Genomic DNA, 26,262 nt, shown 5'->3' with positions numbered 1-26,262 from the left:
TAAAGCCATATCCGCTAGATGGCAGTAACTTCAATCCTTTCGAATTAGTTTAAGCGGCTGTGATGGTCGCTGATGATGATGGCTCAGCACAAAGTACACTGAACAAACTCCTTGTCACTTCCTTAGAAAAAATGATCAAAACAATACGTTTTTGAGCCTAAATTAAAATGCATTATCTTTAAACCGTTATTTATTCATTCATTTTGAGTAACCGCGGTAGCGACAAACAGTTTAACAATTTTTATTTCAGTAACATTTAGCAGAAGCTATTACTATGGTAAAACTTTATAATGGACGAAGCTGTCACAAACGCAACACGACAAAAGTCAAAATGAAAGTTGAGGAAACCTTTAATGATGTTGAATTCTGAGGAGTAAATTCAGTTAAAAAAAGAGCGCTTTCATTACCTCCAGTAACAGCAACAGTTCAGAACAATATACATATAGTTATGTACAGTATGTATCATACTTTATTAAAATACCAACATTAAATAACAGTATATTTATACTCTCACTTTCTCAGGAGATTTATATCCTCCACCTATCAATATTCTGTACCAACTATTACAGTACCATAAAAGTAAACCTATGCATGAACAAGATGTCTAGCAGGACATTAATATTTCTAAAGTTTTCAAAGTGCAGAGGTTTAAGGTTCACCTACACAAGACTTCCATTATTTATACATCCATAGTGAAAAAAAACATCATTTTGTGTACATTCAGCAGAGCTTATGCCAGCTCACGCTGGGAAAAATCAGCATCTTAAAATTACACTGTAAAACTTGTTTCAGATCAACAAGAAAGGATAGATACAAAAAAGGCCAAATCATCCCACAAATGAACCTTAGTATGAGAGTCTATGTTTAACAATGAAACGTTGTATGAGGGCGAACAAGGAGGATTCAAGAGTGTTAAGAAGGCCACTATTCAATCAAATTGCAAAGTCCCAGCATATTACAGTCTACAATATACAGTCCCTTTCTCTCAAAGTCCCTTTTTGTCAAGTTGTGTATATGCGTGTCTGATAGTAAGGGTATTATTTAATCCAACATATACATTTCTATGTTAGGGATATTACAATAACAAATATAGTACATGATTAAAAGAAGTTCTTTTGATTTGAAGTTTTGATCATTTGATTAGCAAAGACATAAATACACCATTATCTATTTGGACCATCCAGAAAGTATAACAAGTGTAACACTGGTTGAACTCCTGGCTCCTGTATGCCATTTTTTGATTTCAAGAGGGGCAGGTTTAGAGGATCCTGGCCAGAATGTCTCATTTCTCCAGAATGGTGTCCATTTTGGGGTTAATGAAAGAGAAACCATTAAAGGCAGCCTGGTCCATAGAGTCAATCAGGTTCTTGTCGCATTGAGAGAGACGAGGCTTCTCGCTGAGGAACTCCCGGTCAAAGTTGCTACAGTCATTGGGCGATTTCTACAAGTAGAGGAAGAGAGATAGCAGAAGTCACTTTTAAGACTGTTAATGGGGTTTTGAACACAAAGTTTGTGAACACACAACATTTGCGAGAGAAAGCAAAAGCATTGACTTATTATTTTTCCCTCCATCATGTCCCTATAGGGGCTCCGTATATTAGTATTCCGGAGACAGGAATAATACTTTGACTAGGCAGTTCAAGTTTCTGAATACCAAATATGCATTGTTGACGTGTACTGTAAATGTGGAAATCTGCAGTATGACATCAGTAGTAAAGTTTTCCACTTGAACTGGGGAGGAAGTTTTGCTTTCTGAAAGTTACAGTATTTTTTTCCATTGTAAATCCAACTCTTATCTCAACAGATTAGGGAAAATCTGATTCCTCATGACGTGATATGACCTCTTTAAAAGAGATTTCCTGTTATTGTAATGTCGTCATAAGAGCACAGATAAGGCATAGGTTTTTAGTTTATCATTAACTGTAGTTTTCAGCCATAAAAACTACACTAGCTAAACATTTATGAAAGATATTTCATTTGTTCAGTACTACATTCCTTCAACATATGCAATAAGCTGTTAAACACACAATCACTTTACAATCAGATTCAATCATAAAATGAATCATGCATGTAAGTGAAACCTCTCTTTAATAACCCTCATAGCAGTGTTATTTAAGTATTGTTTAAATACTATTAAAGTATTTAAACATATTTTGAATTTGTGTTTTTTTATTTTTTTTACTAATTTTAGTACTTTAACTTACAACAAACTTACTTTATTTTAGTTAGTTACAGTAGTGGCAAAAAGTGATGTCCAGCCAAGTAAAATTGACATCTTTACTCTTTAAAAAAAATATATTATAAAAAATGTGTTAAAGATTTTGTAAGCATATTGCGTAGTTGTGCTTAGAGTCAATTGTTTTATTTGTGATAACGCAACAAAAAATGCAAATTTGTGCCGACATAATATTTGGCCAGGCTGTCATACTAAGAAATTATGAACACATAAAAAAATAAAATAAAAAAATAAAAAAAATTAATAAGAGAGAGAGAGAGACAGAGAGAGAGACAGAGAGAGAGAGAAAACGATTTTTAATAGCTTTCGTTTTAGCTATCAATAACAACACTGGCTTATAGAAATGAATAATCTATAACCTGGCTGATCTGTCAGAGTTATGTCACATTTTGAGGAGCAAAAAGCTTCACAAGCTTTTACTCAAATTAAATCAGACTCTTACCACTTTTGGCTTGAATGGTGGAGCCACCTCTCGTTTCTCCAGTGCAGGCCAATTGATTGTCTTGAAGAAGGCATGTCCACGGACATTTCCCACAACACCAAGCCGTCGGGTTGGATCCCGCTCAAATAACTGTGAAAATGTAAAAGGCACAGATTTAAATTTTGAGAACATAAACTTCCTCCAAGGGTGTCAGGCCAGTATAAGTAAGTAAATGATTCTATAAAGCATCAGTACTGACAGCGTTCATCAAGTTAAATCAGTGGGTCAGACTCACTTTCTCCATCAGGTCTTTGGCCTCCTTGGTAATCCATCGTGGGTAGTGAGGTACATCCATGCGGATCGACTCGAACAGCTCGTCCTCATCATCGCCCTGGAACGGCGACTGGCCAATCAGCATCTCGTAGAGCAGCACGCCGAATGACCACCAGTCCACAGAGAAACTGTATTTCTGTCCCAGCAGGATCTCGGGAGCAATATAATCTGGTGTGCCACAGAACGTGGTAGCTCTGTTTTCTCCAATTATGTTCTCTTTACACATCCCAAAGTCTGCAATCTTAATATGTCCATCCTTGTCCAGCATCACATTGTCCAACTTTAAATCTCTGATTAAATAGAAAAAAAAAGACATGAAGTCCATATGAGTGTTTTAAGTTATATGGTTCAAAAGTTTGAGGTCGGTATTTTTGAAAGAAGTCTCTTATGCTCAGCAAGGCTGCATTTATTTGATTAAAAGTACAGTAAAACAGAGATATTGTAAAATATTATATTTTCCAAAAAAAAACTATTTTCAATTTTAATAGATTTTAGAATGCAATTTATTTCTGTTTTGGTAAAGCTGAATTTTCAGCATCATTACTCCAGTCTTCAGTGTCACATGATCCTTCAGAAATCATTCTAATATGCTGATTTCACAGTTGTGCTTAATAATATTTTTGATATATATATATATATATTTGGGAGCATCTCTTTGAGAGAATCCACAGTCATCAGATCACAGGAACATTCATCTCACCTGTATATAATGCCTTTAGAGTGGAGGTACTGTAGTCCACAGATGATTTCAGCAGAATAGAACCTGGGACAGGAAACAGATTTGAGCAAAACACTTATATAAATAAAACTATTTCTTGATTATGGAAAATAAATAATATGCTACAGTAAATGCTTAAATGTTTGGAGATAATTTATTCAGAACGGATGTCACTCACGTGGCTCTGTACAAATCAAAACGCCCCTTATCCTGAATGTGGAACATCAGATCTCCTCCATTCAGATACTCCATCACAAAGAATAAGTGCTCCTATTGATAAACACACAGATCAGCATCATTATTGAGAGACAGTGGATTGTGACAATATATTGACCACAACACATAATTATAAAGCAAGCTATCTTGGTTAGATATTTGTGTGAGCCAGTCCAAAAAAAAATTTAAAATGACTTTTTATCTTCCTTAAAGGGATACTCCACTTTTTTTGGAAATAGGCTCATTTTACAACTCCCCCAGAGTTAAACAGTTGAGTTTGACCATTTTCGAATCCATTCAGCCAAAAGTTGTGATTTTCTAGGCTGATATGGCTAGGAACTATACTCTCATTCCTGCGTAATAATCAAGAAACTTTGCTGCCGTACCATGGGTGCAGCAGGCATAATGATATGACGCAGCGCCTGAAAATAGTCCCCAGCTCAGTAGCCTATTTTCAGGCGGCATGCGCTGCGTCATATCATTACGCCTGCTGCACCCATGGTACGGCAGCAAAGTTTCTTGATTATTACGCAGGAATGAGAGTATAGTTCCTAGCCATATCAGCCTAGAAAATCGCAACTTTTCATTTTCCATCGGTCTTAGTACACGATGTAACTACAGAAGAGTCAAGTTTTAAATAGGAAAAATATCGAAACTCTTTATTCATTTTTTTGAGAGAGATGCTAATGGTCTTGTCCGGTTCAATTCATTATGCTAAGCTATGCTAAAAGTGGGACCCCCAGACCCGGAGATCGGCTGAATGGATTCGAAAACGGTAAAACTCAACTGTTTAACTCTGGGGGAGTTGTAAAATGAGCCTATTTCCAAAAAAAGTGGAGTATCCCTTTAAGTCTTTTGTGTAATTCCCCTCCATACATTCCCATCTTGCACAGACACACAGATATCAAATAGAAAATGTTTTTTAAAACATTCATGTGTTCCAACATTCCATGCCATTCTCATAATGTTCCAACCAACGTCAAACCCATTGTCCTTCACACATGCCAAGCAGGCTGACATGTTGATAGACATGGAAACATAGCAAGTGTAATGGGGCAAACTAGTTCTTCAGCATGCTTACGGGAATGATAACAAAGCATTGTTCTTGTAAATGCTTTACTGTAACCTTGATTTAAGTCATTTGACAGAAAGAGATTTCACTTTGTTGGACCACATTCCATATTCCTAAGTATCTCTAATTCATTTGAATTTTTAGCACTTCTAAAATAAATAAATAAATATTAGACCTAATACAGTCTTCTAGATAATCACTGCAACAATATTTAAGGCATATTAGTGAGTGTCCTTGTATTTCCTTGTACAGACTGCCAATGAAAAGTTCAGGGTTGGTAAGATTTTTTTATATTTTTGAAATTAAGTATTTTATGCTCACCAAGGCTGCATTTATTTTTATGAAAAACACAGTCAAATGTTATATTGTGAGTTATATTGTCAGTTATATTGTGAACTATTTTTTATTTTTTAAATAACTGTTTTCTATTTGAATATATTTTAAAATGCAATTTATTCTGTGGTGGCAAAGGTGAATTTTCAGCATCATTACTCCAGTCTTCAGTGTCACATGATCTTTCAGAAATCATTCTAATATGATGATTTGCTGCTCAAGAAATATTTCTTATTATTATCAATTTGAAAACAGTTGTGCTGCTTAATACTTTTGTAGAAGCTGACATAAAAAAAAAAAAAAACAGGATTCTTTGATGACTGGAAATTTCAAAAGAACAGCATTTATTTGAAAAAGAAATCATTGTAAATATCTTTACTGTCACTTTTGATTCATTTAATGCATCCTCACTGAATAAAAGTATTCTAAGTAATTTCTTACTGACCCCAAACTTTTGAATGGTGTTGTACGTGTAACGTTATTATTTGGAAGAACACTCACCTTCGACTGAAAGGTGCAGTAGAGGTGTGTAAGAAAAGGGTTTTCCCAGGCTAACGCCAACACTCTTTTTTCCACCATCGTGCACTCCACGTCATCGTCCATAAGCACAACATCTTTCTTCAGGGCCTTTACGGCAAAATATTCCCCCTTTCCTTTGAGCTCAGCCAGCAACACCTAACATGGGAACTGTTTAAAGACTGGACTTCATAATAATCCAATGCAGAAATCTGTACACTGTGTGTTTCTTACCTTTCCAAAGCTGCCTTTTCCCAGTACCTTATGGAACACGAAGTTGCTCATGGAGACGCGGGACGGGATGTTGGAGCTGGGAGGGGCAGGAGTCGTTTCATCCCATAGTTTTCCATACTGAGAGGCCTCCGCTAACACTTATAAACACAAATATACCAATGTCCACACATTAATTAACACAAAAGAGGGTTATAAAAGTGAAATAAAACTAAACTAAAAACAAACAAATTAAAAAACTAAACTTATTTAATTTCAGCTAGATGCCAAAGCAACATTTCTTATTTTATTTATTTATTTTATTTACTTATAGTAATAAAATAACTCAAACTAAAATTGAAATAATCTTTTAAATAGTTTAAAAAAAGACAAAAACACAAGATTACTACAACTTTACAAGTAAAATTAAAACAAAAACAAAAAATATAAAGATACAAATTAACTCAAATTATGAATAAAAAAGATAGTAATAAGTATCTCAATGATACTATAACACTGTTATCATTTTCAATGCATTTCATGTTTTTCTTAAGATTCTGCACCCACAGAAAGTGAATTTGAGAAGTGACTTCAAACATCCACTAAAAATCACAATGACACAAGCTTGATAAAAGCCATTGCAAAATTGGCAAAGAAAAGACATTAGAGCTGAGAAAAACTTAATGTGCAGATGTCACAGTTAGATATTTTCTAATTAAATTAAATGTATGACATTTTTTAATGTGACATAATGGTTTGAATACGTTTTGGAGCCACTGTCTAATTAATTCAAATCAAAGCTGATCTAAATGTATAATATAAATGTGCCAAAGCTAAAGGGGAGCAAAAATGCAGCAGAGAATATGCAGTAATGGAAACTCACCACTAGGGTCCACTGGCATGTTTTTCTCAATGGTTTGATAGATTCCAGTTTCCGATGGATCTGGACGCTTTGTGGAAGATTTCTAAACACAATAAATGAAAATAGTAAGAATGTCAGATTTTGTCTACTTTATTTCTGGGAGTTTGTTACATACTAATAATACAGAGAACATCACTCAGTATGTCAAACATAATTTCACACATGAAAATTCAACACAACCCCAAAAAATAAGCTTTTAGGTTTATAAAATGCAAATGTTATTGCAGATGCCCTGAAAACGAGCCAGGGAATCACTTACCAGGCTGACTTGAGTCAAAGCCTCAGCCAGGAGCTTCTGGTTGATTCCACAGAGATTGGCAACCTTGGTCTGGCATTTATGATGGATGTTCATGCTACATTCTGAACAGAGAGAGTTAGTTGCATTAGATATTAAAAACAGAGAAAGAGACAAAGAAGTAAAAAAAGACATTGCAAAAGAAATGGGAAAACAGGTGAGAGACATCCACCAATAAAACAAAATCTCCCTTACCTTCACACTTGAGGCCTTGTTTGACCATTCCCCACAGCAGACTCCCACAGTGGTCGCAGAAGGTCGGGCTCATGTAGTTATGGGTCTTGAAGCGATGTGGCATGTCAATCTTAAAGCGCTCCTTCTGAAACTGCAGACGTACCAAGAACCCATCAGCACCAGACTGAATCGAAATGCTTGTGGGCAGAGATGCAACATCTAAAATGCCTCACGAATCATGATAGCCCTTCATTGCCTCATGGACCCCAGAACTGCCCACTGGGACTAATGTAATCAAAGACTCCGGGCAAAAGTATTGCTAAAAAACATTTGTTAGTCTCCATGTCGAGATGTTAAGCATGATCAGTTGATTATAATAAGAAGGCAAAATGGGCTGTTTATGAGTTTAGTGACCCTGACACAGACATATTTGCAACATGGCAACTCTGCTTTTATAATGTCATGAGCTTCTATTGATTGATAGACTCTGATCCCTGCTCTGTTCATTATTGGAATTGGAAGCAGAAGGACCAGCCCTTTGGAACTGCAAGTGAATGGTTCAAATCTGACCATTAGACCCAAAACAGTTAAAGGTATAGCGGAGGATCTTTCCAAATTTTAGATAAGACCCGCCCTCTCCACTTTTTGAAAAGTTTGATTGACAATTAGGAGGACCAATAGTTTAGACTACCCACCAGGAAGTAAAACATCCTCCGCTATACCTTTAAGCAGGCATAAGAGAGGTACATACTTTATGATATTTACAGTGCAAAGCCATAAAAATAATCATATATTATAATATTTATTTACAAAAGAAATAACAATATTATAAAACAGGGTTCGTACAGTTACTGTAAAATGAAATTCCAGGACTTTTAAAGCACTACTTTTTGGGGGGGGTTTCAAGGACTACAATCAAGAGATCTCACAAATAAAACAATATCTTTATTATCTTTCAAACTCTCAAAAGGTAAATATATAAATAAATATAAAGTAATAAAAACAAATGGTACAAATAAAGTACAGCACATGCAAAGCATGCAAAGACTGGTAACTTTAACCACTGAAAGGATACTATCGCTTTCCTTAATTAAACTCATGTTTTATTCATTAATATATGATTGACTTGAAGAATGAAAGCTGTATCATATAATTGGATATTTATTTTAGCAATGGCATGCTCATAGACATGCAAAATGGATCTATATCTATATCAGACAAACTGCAGTGTTAACCTTGCACAAAAAGGCTGTTTTATCGAAAAAATTCAACACTAATTTCATATGTACTGTCTTTCAACAATTTAAGCACTTTAAGTACTTTATCATGAATATGGCTGTTTTCAAGGTTTTTACAGGACTTACATGTCAAAAAGTCAAATTCAAGCACCGGTACTTCAAGCACATTGTACGAACCCTGATAAAATAATCATTATTGATGTATAGAGTGACATTATACATTCTATATATGCAGAGTCATTTATCATAGAAACTATGATTATGATCTTCTGAAATATATATGAAACTATATATCTTACTAATCCCAAACTTTTAAACTGAGATATATATATAAATAAATTAACTTAATATTGCATCAATAGTAAGTTTTGTTTTGCTAAATATTGCTTTCACACTTTATTTTAATTTAATTTTTTATAAAAATAGGTAAAAAATGTAGATCAATTAACAATTGGCGGACCCCCTACAGAACTGCTTCGGACCCTCTCATGGTGATGGACCCCTTTGTTGAAGAGGACTCTAATGCTTACCACTGTATCTCGACTGAAATATATATATATATATATTCTGAAATATATATGAAACTATATATCTCACTAATCCCAAACTTTTAAACTGAGATATATATATAAATAAATTAACTTAATATTGCATCAATAGTAAGTTTTGTTTTGCTAAATATTGCTTTCACACTTTATTTTAATTTTATTTTTTATAAAAATAGGTCAAAAATGTAGATCAATTAACAATTGGCGGACCCCCTACAGAACTGCTTCGGACCCTCTCATGGTGATGGACCCCTTTGTTGAAGAGGACTCTAATGCTTACCACTGTATCTCGACTGTTGGTTGCTGTTCCTGTGCATCTCCCAATGATCTTATCAATGCACTTCTTGTGAATGGCCGCATTGCATTCTATAAAAGAGCAAGGGGTCAATAAGGTGTAATGTGTTCAAATTACCTTCTGATTAATCTAATGGTACAAAATATCTTTTTAAAAACAGATTTCAAAAGAGCCCATTATGTTAATTCCGCACAGGAGGATGATTTATGTGCCACACAGAAAAAAAACTTGTCAGAATGCAATATGACAGATTTTGTTGCTCAAGGAACAAATCTACTAATATGTATAATGTGTGTTCTTATTAAGAAACAGATGGGAGTGTCTACAATAGATCAAGAAAGCTGTAAAGATACTTACGCCTACATTTGTAGCCCTGCTTGTTGAGACCCCTAGAATGCAAAAGAAATTAAAATATTGAAAATTTTTGGATAATTGATATTTCTACACAGCAGGTGATAATAGACTGTTAGTATATAAATGGTGTACATTTGAAACTCTTATTAGGGCGACTTTGGATAAATGACTCTCCAACACAAATACATTTATATACACAGCGTGAACAAAGCACTAACGCAATCTGTCTCATGCTGCACAGGAAGGAGACAGCCCAAGGGACTCTGCTGAGGCGGCTGAAATATCAGAGGAAGGTCCAAGTGCGCTTGCGCAAACAAACACAGATGCTGTCCAATACTACACACACACCAAGATTATTGCTGCCAGACTGGCTACTTATCTGGCTACTTACAGATATTACTTTCTTATGCCTACATGAGATACAATTTTAAATAATTTAAAGATTTATAATAGTGATGAAATAATATTTTCTAATTGTTTAATGTTAGTCACGCAGTGACTGGCTATTTATAATGCGTTTTTTTTTCTTTTTCAAAGTGACTTATCTCGCTGGATCCCATCTCCCTGGACTAACCTGTTATAGTACGCCAATTAGAGGACTATGCGTCACTTTGACTGAGAAGTACATTGCTTAAGGGCACATCAGTGCTGCATTGTAATCTCAGTAATTCTCTAGTTTCTGGGTCATTTCTATTTGGTATCGAACCTGCAAACTTTGCTTTCGCAGTCTAGATCACGAACCACTGCTGTTGCTTATACTTGGGACCAGGACTAGGGGCATCGCAAGACCCTTTTTACTGGGGCATGAGACCCAGTGAAATACGACTGTGCCCTAGTAAAATATTACTACTAATAATAAAAATAATAATAATGTGTTACATTTATATAGTGCTTTTCTGGGTATTCAAAGTGCTTAATAAATCCTTACATGTAAAATGGAGATTACCGTACACCAAACTGAGAATTGTTTTCTCTAATATTTTAGCAATCAAGTCATGTTTGTTTTCTATCAGCTGTTTAGTATCAGAACCATAGACTGTAAAAAAATATGGACGATTGGTGAGAAGTGAAGCCGCCAGTGTCCCGATATGGCGCTGACATCTTGGAGCTTGAGTCTGCGCAGTAGCGATTTCGGGACCAGACCTGCGCAGTAGTGAGCAGGAAGTAAAGCCGCGAAATCAAGGCCCCGCCCTCACTCTCGGTGTGAAATAATTAATTATAGAAATGTTGATATTAAATTTAAAGCTCCAATCTCCTCAGTCCTCCGAAGATCCCGAAAAAAAAGTCTGTTGGTGCTTCAGTGACTACTTCACTCAGAGAACCTGTCAATCACAGCTGTCAATCATGACGTCACACCACCGTTTTTATAGCATCAAATATAGCATCAAAAACTTATTTTAAAAACAAACACTTGAATTTAAATCAGCGTTATAAAAACTACAGTAAATGACAGAAACCTCCTTCGAAAAAAAGATATTTGAAGTGTAATTAAATTGTTTAGTTGGTCTCAAGTCCCTTTGAATAACACGGGGAGGCGGGGCTTATGACCTATACTAGGACCAGTCACCGGGGGGCGATCGAGACGTTTTGGCTTCACTTTTCAGGGCTTGTGCGGCACGCTTGATCAGAACCAGTATAGTGATGGCAGATGTGAATGAATCCCTCTTTTATTCTAATTGGTCAAATGGGTTTGCCAGGTCTTGTTCAGGATTAAGTTTGATTCATTCAAATGCAGAACCTGATTTCACCAAGTGCAACATATTTGTTGATCCTGGAACAACATTCCAATCAACCAATCAGATTCAAGGGACAAGTTTACAATTTATATCAAGTTTAGGCTTACAAGCTTCTACATACAGTGTTATTCACCTATCATTTCCCTCTGATCGCAGGGATAACTTTTCAGTAGGGATAGGTTCAGGGGTAGGGATATGTTTAGGACTACATTTTGGGACAGAAATGTTGTTCCAGAATCAACAAAATATGTTGATCCAGGAACGCGTCTAACCCGACACTGTCAGGACGTGCCATTCAGACAGTTCACTTACGCACGGAATCGTTTCTATATTATTTATATTTTTAAGACAGAAAACAAAAATAGCGCTGGATGAGGTGAATATAGGAAACAAAACTTACAAATGTTATCTATCATTTGTCATGACTCGTACAGCACATGAATGACTCGGTATTACAGGTAAAGACTATTTATATCCAAAACAATAATAATTAATAAAAACAAAAAAAAAGTATTACATATGGGCACACGTTTTATACTGATGGAAAGCTAGAAACACCCCTGATGTGGGCATGATACCTTGAAAAAAAAAAGATTTTCTAAGCAATTAGATTTACAATTTTTTGCATGGCGGACATTAAAATATATGTAGAGGGATCATTTCTAGGGACCAATCCAGAATATCATATTTAATATTATAAGACTTGGGCTCTTTTAAAATAGGCAGCTACTTATAAATGCCCTAGCAAACACATAGCAATGCACAAAAAAAAAGAAACCCTTGCATCCACCTAAAACAAATGGTGGCGATGAATGCCGACAAATGTATTCTCTAGTTAACTCTAGTTATTAAATATATTTCACTGTTACTGTGTATACAAGCTATTAGATGTGGGATGATTACTGTGCAATAAAAGTGCATCTGTAACACCATTTGTTTTTCTTTAATTCATTTATTTATTTACTCACCACACAAACTCCCTGCAGACCGAGCAGAAGGTGGGCTGTTTGAAGAAGGTGGCTGTGAACTCGTGGTTCTTGATGAAGTGAACCTTGGCCTGTTTGATGGCTCCTCTCCTTCGGTTTATTGTGAGGAGGCCATCTTCCTCTTTCATAGTCATTGAGGACTTTGATTCTGTGAAGCAAAACAGGGTCTTTTGAAATAGACAACTCTCTCTGTTCTGAATTAAAATGAGCTTTACTTGCATATTAAAATGACAATACATAGCTATATGATATTTTACCAGAAAATGAAAATTGTCATAATCTATTTACTGTTATGTTGTTTAAAACTCATTTGATTTTCTTTTAAACTCATTTTGTAAAAAAAAATAATAAAATAAATAAAAAGGAATAAAAAGAAAAAAGAAAATAGAATAGAAAGTGTACCGTGTAAATGGCACCGTGCTAAATAAAAAATGCATTTTTGGAATAAATGTCCTTTAAATGGGATTTAAACATTAACCTCACTGGCTTTTGGATACTAAATATGTGGTACATTAAGATAATTCTGTTTATGATGCCTTCAGCATTTTAACAGATTACTATCACCTCATTTCCTGCTGAGAGTTGGAAACAAAACTCTCACGGGTTGAGATTGATGGTTTTGCCCTCAGGCACAGTGCCAGAGTGTATGGCACAATTATTGTTATAAAGACAAGTAAAAAGACAAGTCTTTCCAAAATATCACTGTGAAAATATGTTTTTACAGTACAGTAACAACCAGTTGTATATTTTGAAATATAATAAGCAAATATGCTAATGTATATTAAAAATTTTTTTTTTTTTTTAAATTTAGATACCAGAAAAAGGAGAGAAGGAAGAATGAAAAAATAAAATAATACCAGCATGAAAACATGAGTAAGACAGCATGAGTAAGCAAAGACAGGACAGATACCAGCTGACAGGACTAAGATGATATCTGAGGGTGGTGAGATAATGGAAAAAAAGACTGAATTTAAAGAAAGAGGGGAAAGCCACAGTGGAACAAAGGGAAACAAAGGGAGGAGATGCTACTAATAGAAATAGTCACAAGGCTTCTATGGTTTTCAAATTAGGGGTTTTAAAAATGTTATTTTTTGCCCATCAGGGCAGAGCTTGATTCAGAAAAAGATCATTTGGTTTATCTAAGTCATCTTAAATTAAAATAGATAAATACGAAAAAGGTTTGGAAGAGATTTTCTTTGGTTCAAAAGTTTGGGGTTAGTATGTTGTTGTTGTTTTTTTTAAAGAAATTAAAGTTGCTCTAAGTGGTGTTGGGTGACGTCACTTCTTGTTGTCAAACAAAACGGAGGCTAGCTCGACCCTCCCTCCTCCTCAACCGCGCACTAACTCCCCATACCCCGCCCCCAAATCCTTCTTGTCGGTTATTGCCTGGAACAGTGTGTTATGTTTCGTGGTGCGGGTTAGCCCAGTTTGTTTTTGTTGCCGTTTGTGGAGCTTGTGGTGTCTGCAGAGACCGCGTTTTTTTACAGTTTGTCAGTTTGTTGTTTTGTTGCATTAAACTGATCAAAAGTGAGAGTAAATACATTTATGAAGTTACAAAAATTAAATGTAAAACGGTTTCAAAAAAGTAGGCAGTACAACTGTTTTCAGCATTGATAATAATAAGAATTATTATATTATATTATTATATTATATTCAATTATAGAATTTCTGAAGGCTCATGTGACAATTAAGACAGAAAATAGTTTAAAATTGTAATAATATTCCACAAGATCACTGTTTTTACTGTATTATTGATCAAATAAATGCAGCCATTGTTAGCATAAGCGACTTCTTTCAAAAACTTGTAAAAAATCCCCAAACTTTTGAACATTGCATACAAGTTTACGTTTACATGTACCCACCTAGGTCTGCATCCTCCAAAAAGAACTGGACAGACATCATCACCTTCCCAGAAGGCTGCAGGTCCACCCAGAACTCCGCACGACCATTGCCTTTTTTGCAGCGCTCAGCAATGACAGAGACCCCGACCGTGGCCTCCGACAGAGCCTCCTCTGCTGTTTTCATCAGGACCACCTGTATGACACGGCCCTCGTAGATGTGTGCATCAAATGGGGATTTCCATGCAGGGTACATGGTGGGCTTCCTCTGGACCAGCGTCTTCCCTCGCTCTGGGTGGACAAAGAGAGGAAGAAATGCTAATGAAATTATGATGCCTGTAGGGCTGTGCAACAATTAAATGATTAATCGCGATAAATCGCGATAAATCGCATCCAAAATAAAAGTTTGTGTTTACATAATATATGTGTCTGTACTGTGTATAATTATTTTATATATATATATATATATATATATATATATACACACACACACATAAGTAAATATAAATTAAATATAAATATTTTATAAATAAATAACACATTTTTCTAAAATATATGCATGCCTATACACACACACATACTGTATATTATGTGAGCACAGACTAAGACAATCCCATAAGGTGAATTTTAGAAAAATTCTAAAAGCATTGCAGAAAGCATTATGCTCTGTTTGAAAGCCTCACTGACCTGTGCTGAGCGATTCCTTCATTTTGATGGCACAGAACGGTTGCTCTGTCATAGGAGGAAGGTCTCCCAGGTTAAATTCATTGAAGGCAATCCGCAGGAACGGAGCCATGGTGAGAGATCACTGTGCCTAAAACAAAAGAAAGAAAATTGATAAAGATCAGAGGTTGTATGAAACCTCAACCTACCAAACTGGCAGGTAGTTCTCACCCAGAGAAGTTGTTTTTTCCTCCTCACAATTAGCAGAAACATCACTTGCTCTGACCAGAAACACTTTCTAGGCAGATTTAGGCAATGATATAAGGCAGTATTTCTTAGAAGATGAGCAAAATATGATGTGTGTGATGTAGATATGTGTGAAAAGAAAAGGGAAGTGAGTTATACTGAGTGATCAGTTCATCCTTCCTGATATACACTGGAGAAATGATGAAATTCATGCACATTTATTAAATCTGTTATGCTGAGAATGTAATTTGTAATGGAAAATTCTGAATTAGAAAAATAAAAAACAGAAGCACTTTCATGTTTGGATTTTAGACACAAAAAACAACTACAAAAACGTGCAGGCAAAGATGCAAACAATCTTTTTGTACATACAGTATACTACTCTTCAAAGGTTTGGGATGATAGGACTAATTAATGTTTTTGAAATAAGTCTCTTATCCTCACTAAGGCTGCATTTATTTGATCAAAAATACAGTAAAAACAGTAATTTTGTGAAATATTATTACAATTTAAAATAGCTTTTTTCTATTTTAATACGTTTTATTTATTCCTGTGATGACAAAGCTGAATTATCAGCATCTAACTCTAGTCTTCAGTGTCACATGATCCTTCAGAAATCACTCCAATATGCTGATTTGCTGCTTAAGAAATTTGCCGTTGAAAACACACAAGTTGTGCTTCTTAATATTTTTTGTATACACTATGATAAATTTTTTCAGTAACCTATGATACATTTTTACATTCCTTGATGAATAGAAAATTCAAAATTCAATCATTTATTTGGCATAACAATCTTTTATAACATTTTAAATGTCTTCACTGTCACTTGTGATCAATTAAATGCATCTTTTCTGAATAAAAATATAAACAGCTTTAAAAAAAATGGTAGAATACAATATTTTCCTTGACATCTTTAACTGTTCATAAATGCCTCAAAATGTAAAGTTTCAACCTTGTTGCTTCAACTTCCTATTGTAAAACTGTGTGAAATATACTCTTTTCCGATAGTTCTTGCATCACACTCACTGCGGAGTGCGGATGACCAGCTAGTTTTGTTTTCCTAATAAGCACAATGAAAGAGTAGAACCTAAATTATTTGTTATTTTTCATAGCCACAAAATTACAATCCCAGCCCCTCAGGTAGGACCAGATTCCTGCTGGTATTACTGTTCACACAACGGCTTCACAGAGCTTTGCCAGGATTCTGGGACACAATTGGCCCTTTACTTGGTTTCACAAAATAATCACGGGGATTAAGGGCTTAAATATACACTGCACACACACAAACACAATGGAAAATAAAGTGAATGAAATAGTTTGTATATAGTTATCAGTCACAATAACTTATTAATCTTGTACTTATTTAAATAGATTTATGTAATTTATGCAGCTGTGGGAAATTATCAAACAAACAGATTAAATGTTTTGAAAGCACCACAGAGCCACAGTTTTTACAGTTTTCAGGAAAATCAACCTACAAATGACTTTCTGGTCTGTTATTGCTTATTATTAAGTACAAAAAAAACACACACTTCAGCTTAAAATACTGATAGAGCACCTTTCTGTGGATAGTTTTGCCCCATAATCGCTAAGAGACAAAATGTCAAGCAGGTGAAGTGGGAGCATTTGTAACACCCACAATGGAGTACTGAGAGACTTATCGAGATGTTGCTCAATGGTTGATCTGCTGATCTGTCACACTTAGATCAAAAGTGTTGAAACCATTCAGACGAGTGACTTGTTTAGATCTGCAGGGAGGGAAACCAGAAATTTAAGTCTGTGTGTATGTAGTATCACCACAAAATGACGTGTTATGTAGGTTTCTCAATACTTTTCTACGGTTGAATCTATTTTTAAACTAATCAATCAATACATAAAATACATGTCCCAACAAAAAATACAGAAGGTTTCATTGTGAAGACATTTTTAGATGTGTTATATTACGATATAATGCTCTGAAACACTTGGTGTCCCAAAGCTTAGAAATTGCATGCCCTAAAAAAATTATCCTAAAATGGATGTTATTGGACTAATCTGTGTCACACACAGTATTAAATAATGATACAGAGAGTAGATTTAGATAATTGCTGAAGGTTGTGACAGAGCCTTGCTCCACAAATGATATAATACATGAATTACATCATCATAAAATGGTAAATTGAGTAATTGTAACCAGCTGTAAAAGCTCCCACACAAAACTCTCAAGTATAGAGGGGAAAAACCTGGCAATATTTGTTTTTATCACCATTATTTTTCATGGTGATGATGTGTTATATGCTCAAACATGTACATCTATAATAGAGAGAGTGAGAAAGATCAAAAAATAATCTGGGACCACACACACACTCAAATGCATATTATGACAAAAATGCATTAATATCAGCTAATAAAACACTTACTCAGTCAAACATAAACCTCTTACACTCAAAGGCATATGACTACAAAAAAAAAAGTTTCCCTGGAGAGAGTGGAAAAAATGAGCCCATCCAGCAAGGGAGGGGATGGAGAGAAAATGAGGAAAAAGTAGAAAGGGGGGATGGAAGAAAGAAAGAAAGCATTGAGTGGCATACTGGAAGTTTAATGTGCTTTAAAGTTTCAAAATCCAGACTCTTACACCATTCATATACTTGACTGACAGCCTTACTCTATTCACCACTCAATCTGGTCTACAAATCATGATTTGAAAATACAGAAAACATGTCATTATGACAAGTTTTACGTCATCAATATTAATGTGAAAAGTGTGCTAGTCTCCACAGACAGTGTGTGTGTGTGTGTGTGTGTGTGTGTGTGTGTGTGTGTGTGTGTGTGTGTGTGTGTGTGTGTGTGTGTGTGTGTGTGTGTGTGTGTGTGTGTGTGTGTGTGTGTGTGTGTATCTTTTCAGTAGCCTGGTTCCCTTAGCGGTCTATTAATCTGTCAAGAGAGGTCACCTCCATCGCACCCAGATCAGTTGCTGCTTAATTAACACACTCTGAAATGTGTCTTAATGTGTGCATGGCACTACTTTTAACTCTTATGATGCTAAAACTGGCAAACCACCAGCTTCTATGTTAAACAAATGGAGTAATGTGCTCAGATTGCACAAATGCGTGCGGTGAAGGTAGAAGGATGTGGAACAGACATGATATCCTCACTGATAGGCAACACTTCATATTCAAGAACGCACAAAAATGAAGGCCAAAGCAGCAAATGATACACTTACTCAGTAAAGTCATGGCCACAATATCTATAGCCTATGTACTGTCTCTATATGGCATGTGTGGGGCCATATGAAGTAGATGTGAAGTGTGTCAGTAGCTGTTTTAATCCACCTCCAACAAAAAACTAATTTTGGATAACTGGACTAACCAGCAAGACCAATCGCATCGCACAGCATCTCAAATGTTGGTTTGAGCCAAATACCTGAGCCAAAGTCTGATATCAAAATAATTAGGTTTACTACCGACCCAGAAGCATCTCACATGACTGCATTCCCAAACACCAGGAATCCGAACGCAAGAAAACATGACAGCGTTTATCGAGTTTCGTCTCTGCGCTCTGAGATGCAAGTCATTTATGATGTAGGAAAAAAATCCATCCATTTTTATTACAGATATTTCACGGCAATTTCCCAGGAAGTGAGAATTTTGTTCTCAAGAACACAAGATGTAAACAGTGCAAATGTTTTATGCAGTATTCCAATTTTGCGCATAATTTACATTTGCTACTTTGGATGTAAACACAGCTTTTCCCCATGTTAAATACTTTCTTCAATCCCAGTTTAATGTGCAAAAATAACTAGGCCTAAGTTAAGTTTAGCTGATTTCCCCGAAAAATGTAAACAGAAAGTGTCCCATTTCACAAACTTCTTTACTATTTTATTATTTTTGTAGTAAACATAGCGTGGAGTATTGTGTTCACACTGAAAAACATAAACTTCCGTGGAGAAGACACCTAACAAATGTGAGAAAGCTGAAAGTGAAAGCTTTAACTCCGCTTTATAATTGTCAAATTTATGTTCCAATACTGTAGAACAACACTATAGTGTAATATATAAAAAAGTAATTTTTGGCCACTTTTATTAAACTTGGACTCATGTTAGCCAACATATTTACAGCAAAACAAACGAAAGATGCAGGATTGTATTGTCCGTCTGAGCAGCCAGACACAGCAACACTGGTTCAACACTCGAGTGTTCAGGAAATGTTAATGTAAAGTTGTACATAAAATCCTTTAATCTTCTATTATTCTGCCCACTACGCCCACCATATATTTTTGATCCTCTCTCTCACACACATCATTGACTTTTACATTTTCTTAGAGGTAAACATATTTGGCTCTCACATCTCCATATAGATTGAAAACATTAATTATCTAAATCTTCACCCTCTATTGCGTTTGACTTTCCCCGAGTTTTATCTATTGGACACATTCTGTTTTTCTTTCTGTGTGGAGCTCACACAGGCTGTGTCTGTTGCGGGGATCTCACTCTGTGTGCGGGTGTTTGTGTAGAAGTAATTGGACAGAATTACAGTATGTGTAGTAGTGCCGGCCCTGTATAAGAGTCTCGCTCTGTTCTCTACCCTGCATCAGACAGCTGCTCTGCTCACCTTTTCTTTTTGTAACCTCCTACAGTCTCCAAATTGTTCTCGCTCAATAAATACGGGAATGGAAGCAAGCACATATATTTCAGATGATTTCACTATAATACAGAACAAATGGAAAACAGATTGAAACCTATAAATAGATACTTTGCTTTTCTTCCCTATTGCAATGTATAAGTGAAACGGCTTCTCAAACAAGAAAAAATGTAGGGACTTAATTTTGTCCATTGGGAATTGATTGGATCGTTTGCGAAGTCATGGATCGTCATATGAAAGTGGTGAAGAAAAACCGAAAGTTTATAAGAGAACACCCATGTTTTGGAGAACACTGGGAAACCTGTTAGTCCAGATGGTGCGGTTGCATATTTCTAAAATGAATATATCTGTATGCATGGAATTACAGTTCATAGCCATAGAGTTCATAGTCATAGAGTTCACGGCATCATGCTGCTGTTTGTACTTTGCTAATGTACAGCAAATATAATCCGCCAGGCTCCCAAATTCCCCCTCTGTGCTCAGTCCTCATAATACAGTTAAGAAATGCGAAATCCTTTGTTTGAAGTTAATAAAAATACAATGTTTGCAATCCATTTTACTTCCGGTCCAGAATATGGGACATTAATGTGAAACTGGATATACAAGAAAATTATTTGGATCATAAAAAATGGTCCCTATATGAAAGGTGATTGGAGGGAAGAAAAATATTGAAAAATAAAACAGCTTGGTGATGTCAGCTGAAAAGAAAAGTTGTTTTAGATTTTGAGAACCAGGTTATGGTTATTAAGATATATTCTTTTAGATTTAATATATTTTTCTTTTAAGATCAGGAACATACATTAAGAAAGTAAATTGCCTAATTTGATTTCATGTTGACACTAAAACCATTTTAATGTGACAGACAAAAGTAAGATTTTTTAATAGGCCTATAGCTATATATTTTTGAAGAAAAATCTCTAATGCTCACCAAGGCTGCATTCATTTAATAAAAAATATAGTAAAACAGTAATATTGTGAAATATTATTTAGTTTAAAAAAATGTTTTCTATTTCTGTATATTTTAAAATACAATTTATTCCTGGGATCATTACTCCAGTCTTCAGTGTAGAAATAATTCTAATATGTCGATTTGATGATTAAGTTAATGTTGTAAATAGTAGTAATTTTTATATTTAAAAAAAATATATATATTTAAAATATTTTATTTAAATAGACAGTTCAAAATATTTTTTTGGACCAACATGCACCAATGAATCGTCCACGACCACGATAAGACAAGTAATGTCCATTAAAATAGTAAATAGTGTTCATTTTCATTTCATGTTGAATAAAAAATTTGGGACACAAACATGAACAATAACACATTTGTCATGTTAAAACTTGACAAACCGGTCTTTTTAACAAATACAAATGTGCATTCCCCTTTTTTGCGAACAAGGTCTAGAATTACATATAAATGGTCTGCAGGTGACAGTAATCAGTTACTGATCGGTGGAATGAAAGAACAAAAATTTCATTTTGTGAGTGTTACATAACACCAAGCATAACCACTTCTTTTTTTACACGTACTGTATGTCACAGGGTTATTGGGTTAAAATAACATGCATCAAGGAAGCGTTTGTGTGCAGAGAGAGTTAGTGCGGGAGAGAAACATGGAGAGCGAGAGATCAGTGACTTCAAGGTCAGATGAGTGCAGAGAGCATGTGACATTAGTTTTAGTGTAGCATTGATTTCTCACCCCTCTCTTCCCTGAGGCTAAGAAACAAGAGACCCTATGCCTCTGTCTTTCCCTTGCCTATAACACACACACACAAGCACACAACAGTTAGTCAAGGTTAGTGTGGAAAAGCCAATTCCTCTCTGAAACAGGGCTTACTGTGTGACTGCAGGCTTGCTATCAAATGTGTGTGTGCGATATTACGGGCTCAAATCTGCTGAACTGCTCAATGCAGTGTTTTGGACAAGAATTTTGGGCACACACACTCATATATGTGTGTATATTGGCATGTCGACCTAAAGGTGAAGCTGAGCTTGCCTCTGTCTGCCTGTGCAATAAGAGTGGTGTCCATTTCTGCCTTACGCACACTTCACAAAAGCTTCATTAATCCAAGACCAACAGAGAACGGCCTGTGCGCTTGCACTCTACCATAAAAGCACGCAACAGACCTTTTGTTGCTGTGCGTTCAAAAGCGATACAACAAGACAAAATGAGTAATGACATGCAAAACATATAGAACGCAAACAATACTTTCGGGGTGTTGGGCTCTAAAGCTTTTTACAAAACGGTTGTGTGTTGTATGTGTTTGCCGGAGGCACTATGAGGGAAAAACAACTCAAAACAAAGCCGATGATAGATTTGAACACTACTAATGGTGTTTGCTTGTAAAAGGCCGTGCGTATAACAGACACGACATAGATGTTGGCAGACGGAGTGACGGCGCACCATCATCACTACTTTCTTCTCTCCTGCAGTTTGGTTGATAAATTATTCAGAGGCGATGCATGTTGTTGATTAAGACCTTTACTAACATGTGCCTTCCGGCTGAGCACAATGTGTTGATTTGGTTCACTGTACAGGTTGTGGACGTACAGTAGCGACTGATGACACACTTTAAACAAGAAAAACACAAGAGACAAACTACTGGCCCTGGTTAATGTCAAGAACAAAGCACCCAGTGAGTATTTGTAAAAGAGGAAAGAAAAAAAAATTGTGCAATACAGTGGCTTGTGTGTGCTTTAAAAGGAAAGATTAAAAATGATTAAGTCTGTGGTTTAGTCTTGTGGATGCACAATATGTAAAAATAAATAAATAAATAAATCAGCGTTCACAATATAAGCCTGATTTAAATTATATGTGACCCTGGATCACAAAACCAGTCACAAGTCGCACGGGTATATATTTGTGGCAATAGCCAACAATAGGCCTACATTGTATGGGTCAAAATTATTGATTTTTCTTTTATGCCGAAAATCATGAGGATATTAAGTAAAGATCATGATCCATGAAGATATTTTGTAAATTTCCTACCGTAAATATATAAAACATTTATTTTTTGGAGTGAATGCAGCACAATCGTAACCATAAATGGACAACTTTAAAGGCCATTTTCTCTCTGTTTCGATTTTTTTGCACCCTCAGATTCCAGATTTTCAAATAGTTATCTCAACCAAATATTGTCCTGTCCTAACAAACCATACATCAATGTAAAGCTTATTTATTCAGCTTTCAGGTGATATATAAATCTCAAAAAAAAAAAAAATGACCCATGTGGTCCAGGTTTTGTGGTCCAGGGTCACATATATTATGTATGGGTCTGAACGTCCTTTAGAAAACTTCCTTCCTTTTGGTATGAGTTTCTTTCTTCTGTTGAACACAAAAGAAGATATTTTTAAGATTATTGGTAATCAAACAGTTGATGGCACCCATTGACATCCATAGGAAAAATAAATGCGATAGATGCCAATGGGTGCTGTCAACTGTTTGATTAGCAACATTCTGTAAAATATCTTCTTTTGTCTTCAACAGAAGAAAGGAACTCATACAGGTTTGGAACAACATGTGAGTGACACGTCAAAACAAATTTTCATGCATTTTAATTAATAAAGCTGCTTTAATATAATATTGGTTATGGACATAATATAAAAATAATTATTGGTTCTTGGTATCAGCCACAATGTCCATTTTGGTGCATGCTTAAAATTATATTTAAAAAAACAATATGCCATTTGCAACTTATCAATCTATTCTGCTGGCTCGAAACGTAACATACGCTATGCGATAGGCTAGCTGTCTTGAAAATAAATATTTTTGATAATTTTGGAGCTTAGGTGTTGCCGACTTTATATATTTTTTACTTGCTGGTTTGAAAACCACCATGAAAAGTACAGTAGTACCCAACAGCTTGCAAATATGGCCTGGATACTGAGTATACGCCATGCAAATACGCAAGTTCTTCGGTACATAATGGAAACAAACAAAGCAAGAGAATGAAAATCTCATAATAAAGCATTTGTCACCACCACATGTCTGTCTCACACATCGAGGCCTACAGATATTCCCCATGTTCTGTTGTTTTTTAAGGGTGGATGGAGAGACTGTGCAGGAACTGCTGTCATACTTAATGGTTTGGTAAATATTGTCACTGAGATAATAGTCTACACTGCTCATTTTGTGGTGGCAGTTAATGCTTTAGAAAAATAGATAAAGATGTTTTAGAAAAATTGGCACAGCTAACTTTATAAAGCTATACCTATAAAGCTATAACCAATAGGGTTGACTGTTAAAAGAGACTGATCCAGGTGGGAGGATAAAATATTTTCTCATCAGCCTCTGAAGAACTCGCTAGTCATAGCGGTAACTATGGAAACCACGATTAAGACGCGACTGAAACGTTGGTCAAAGCGAATCATATGTGTCATGCGAATAATAAACAGTGTCGTCAAGACTAGTTAGTTTGTATCTCTCTCTCCGTCTCAAAAAACTTGAAAAACAAGACCGTACAGTAGGCCAACACTTTCTGTTTCCTGACTAAAATAGCCTACATAATCAAATGATCTACATGTTACAGTATGGAGGAGCAGGACCGGGAAAGAGTTGTCAGTCTGGTCTTTCTACGGTTTATGTATTTACAAAACTTTAAGGCAGCGCATTCTATGAAACACTGTCGAAAAGTAAGTTACAGCGGCTGCTGCTTCCGCGTATCTGGAGAGCGTAGCCAAGTGAAGTCGGATAAAAAAAAACCTGAATGTTTGAAATGCCCTCAAAAGAGCTTGAATGTTTAAGAACACACGATATCAAACATTTATAGGACCTCCTGTCCAAAAAAGGCTCGATAATCTCTCGTTACCAAGTGTCTACAATTGTTTCCATTAACTCATAATGGATTTGTTGGAAATTTGCCGTTTGATGCTCGCGGCGACCGAGAGACAAACATCGAAAATGCGACGAAATCTATTGGTTGTTGGCGGACAACGTGGACGTTTCATGTTATAGATGTCTGTCATTTCTACGCTCCCGATGGGCGGATTTTAAAACGCCTACAAAACGCGCAAAAAGTAAAAAGTTGTAAGCAGAAAACTTACCAACTTCAGTGTCCGAGGGGTTTCGATAATTCGTCTCTTATCCTCACTGCTGCTGTGTAAGCTGAGAGCAGAATGAGCAACGCGACGTGTTTGAGGAAGTATTTACCCGCTCACTGAGCTTGTCTGGGGTTGACAATACTGGAAGAGTGACGTCGAGCAGGTAGAGAGAGAGAGAGAGAGAGAGAGAAGTGGGAGTTTCTAAATGACTGTAAATATTATAATACAATATTGCCAAAGCTTGGAATAGGCTACATAGAATAATAATAAATAAAAAAAATCTAAACAATAGAAGAAAATATTATAACTTAACTTAAATTTGAATTGACAGTGTAACAAATTAAAACGTGTGAACATTTGATACCACAGTGTTTTAGCCTACCATATACACACATTGAGGGTCACTGTCTATCTATCTATCTATCTATCTATCTATCTATCTATCTATCTATCTATCTATCTATCTATCTATCCATATGTGTGTGTGTGTGTGTGTGTGTGTGTGTGTGTGTGTGTGTGTGTGTGTGTGTGTGTGTGTGTGTGTGTGTCTATATATCTGTTCACAAAGTAAAATCACTAGTACGATAACTAGGATATCTGTTGTGTAATGTCTCAGGCTTTGAGTTGTCATAATGTCTTTGACAGTTTTAGATGATATGATGTCATATTTAAAGATTGATAGAAATGCACAATCAAGGTCATCATTTTCTGTTGAAAAAAAAAATGTTCATGTATGTTTCTCATTTAACCACCTTTGAACTGGTTGAGTTACCATTGTTGGTGGTTAACCAGGTGCTTTCCTTTAAAGGCAGGATATTCCTGATGGAAACCTTAGCTTTGGGAACTCCATTCAGGCCAGCCCTCACAACTACACAAGGAATGGGTATGGACAAAACACACACACACACACACACACACACACACACACACACACACACACACACACACACACACACACACACACACACACACACACACACACACACACACACACACACACACACAGAGAGAGAGAGAAGCAGCAGTCACATGATGCTGACTCATAAACTGCCCCACCCCTTCAATCTAGGTCTGTCTGTGGTGTATAAAGCTCGGAGTTTCAGTGTTTCTATATTTAGTATAATTTCCAACTATGACCGCTTACCCTAATCTGGCATTTGTGTGCAACAAATTGACCATGTAAACTGCAATCCAACAGATAGCGTTGTTATAGAGAAAAGTTCAGTTCTGAAGAACAGTGAAGACTTATCGCG

General features: G+C 35.8%; 1 protein-coding gene across 2 annotated transcripts; it reads right to left on the bottom strand.

Annotated features, from left to right (window-relative positions):
• Nucleotides 1-332: 332 nt before the first annotated feature.
• prkcdb (protein kinase C, delta b) lies at nt 333-25,159 on the bottom strand. 2 transcript variants are annotated; one of them, XM_082155253.1, is made up of 17 exons: nt 23,786-24,973; nt 21,669-23,676; nt 15,129-15,255; nt 14,466-14,732; nt 12,586-12,751; nt 9,885-9,916; nt 9,513-9,598; nt 7,468-7,597; nt 7,237-7,337; nt 6,939-7,020; nt 6,080-6,216; nt 5,831-6,004; nt 3,887-3,978; nt 3,691-3,753; nt 2,953-3,280; nt 2,679-2,807; nt 333-1,441 (listed from the first exon to the last, which is right to left on the bottom strand). In XM_082155253.1, exons 3-17 carry the CDS (start codon nt 15,235-15,237, stop codon nt 1,283-1,285), a joined length of 2,055 nt encoding a protein of 684 aa, XP_082011379.1. In that variant the 5' UTR covers nt 15,238-15,255; nt 21,669-23,676; nt 23,786-24,973; the 3' UTR covers nt 333-1,282. The 2 variants fall into 2 exon arrangements, with proteins under 2 accessions (XP_082011379.1, XP_082011378.1); XM_082155252.1 differs by lacking the exons at nt 21,669-23,676; nt 23,786-24,973 and adding an exon at nt 25,013-25,159.
• Between the last annotated feature and the right edge of the window lie 1,103 nt (nt 25,160-26,262).

The sequence above is a fragment of the Leuciscus leuciscus genome, assembly GCF_965113295.1.
Source record: "Leuciscus leuciscus genome assembly, chromosome: 23".
Lineage (NCBI taxonomy): Eukaryota > Metazoa > Chordata > Actinopteri > Cypriniformes > Leuciscidae > Leuciscus > Leuciscus leuciscus.
The sequence above is the reverse complement of the archived record's forward strand: the minus strand, read 5'-3'. Positions and strand labels throughout refer to the sequence as shown.

Bases quoted from the DNA above. Each gene is read 5' to 3' on its own strand.
- prkcdb (XM_082155252.1), bottom strand. From the start codon at position 15,237: ATGGCTCCGTTCCTGCGGATTGCCTTCAATGAATTTAACCTGGGAGAC. The intron at 3,754-3,886 runs GTGAGTGACATC...TTCCTGTCCCAG, and splicing joins TTTGATTTGTACAGAGCCAC to GTTCTATTCTGCTGAAATCA. The intron at 2,808-2,952 runs GTGAGTCTGACC...ACATTTTCACAG, and splicing joins CCAAAGACCTGATGGAGAAA to TTATTTGAGCGGGATCCAAC.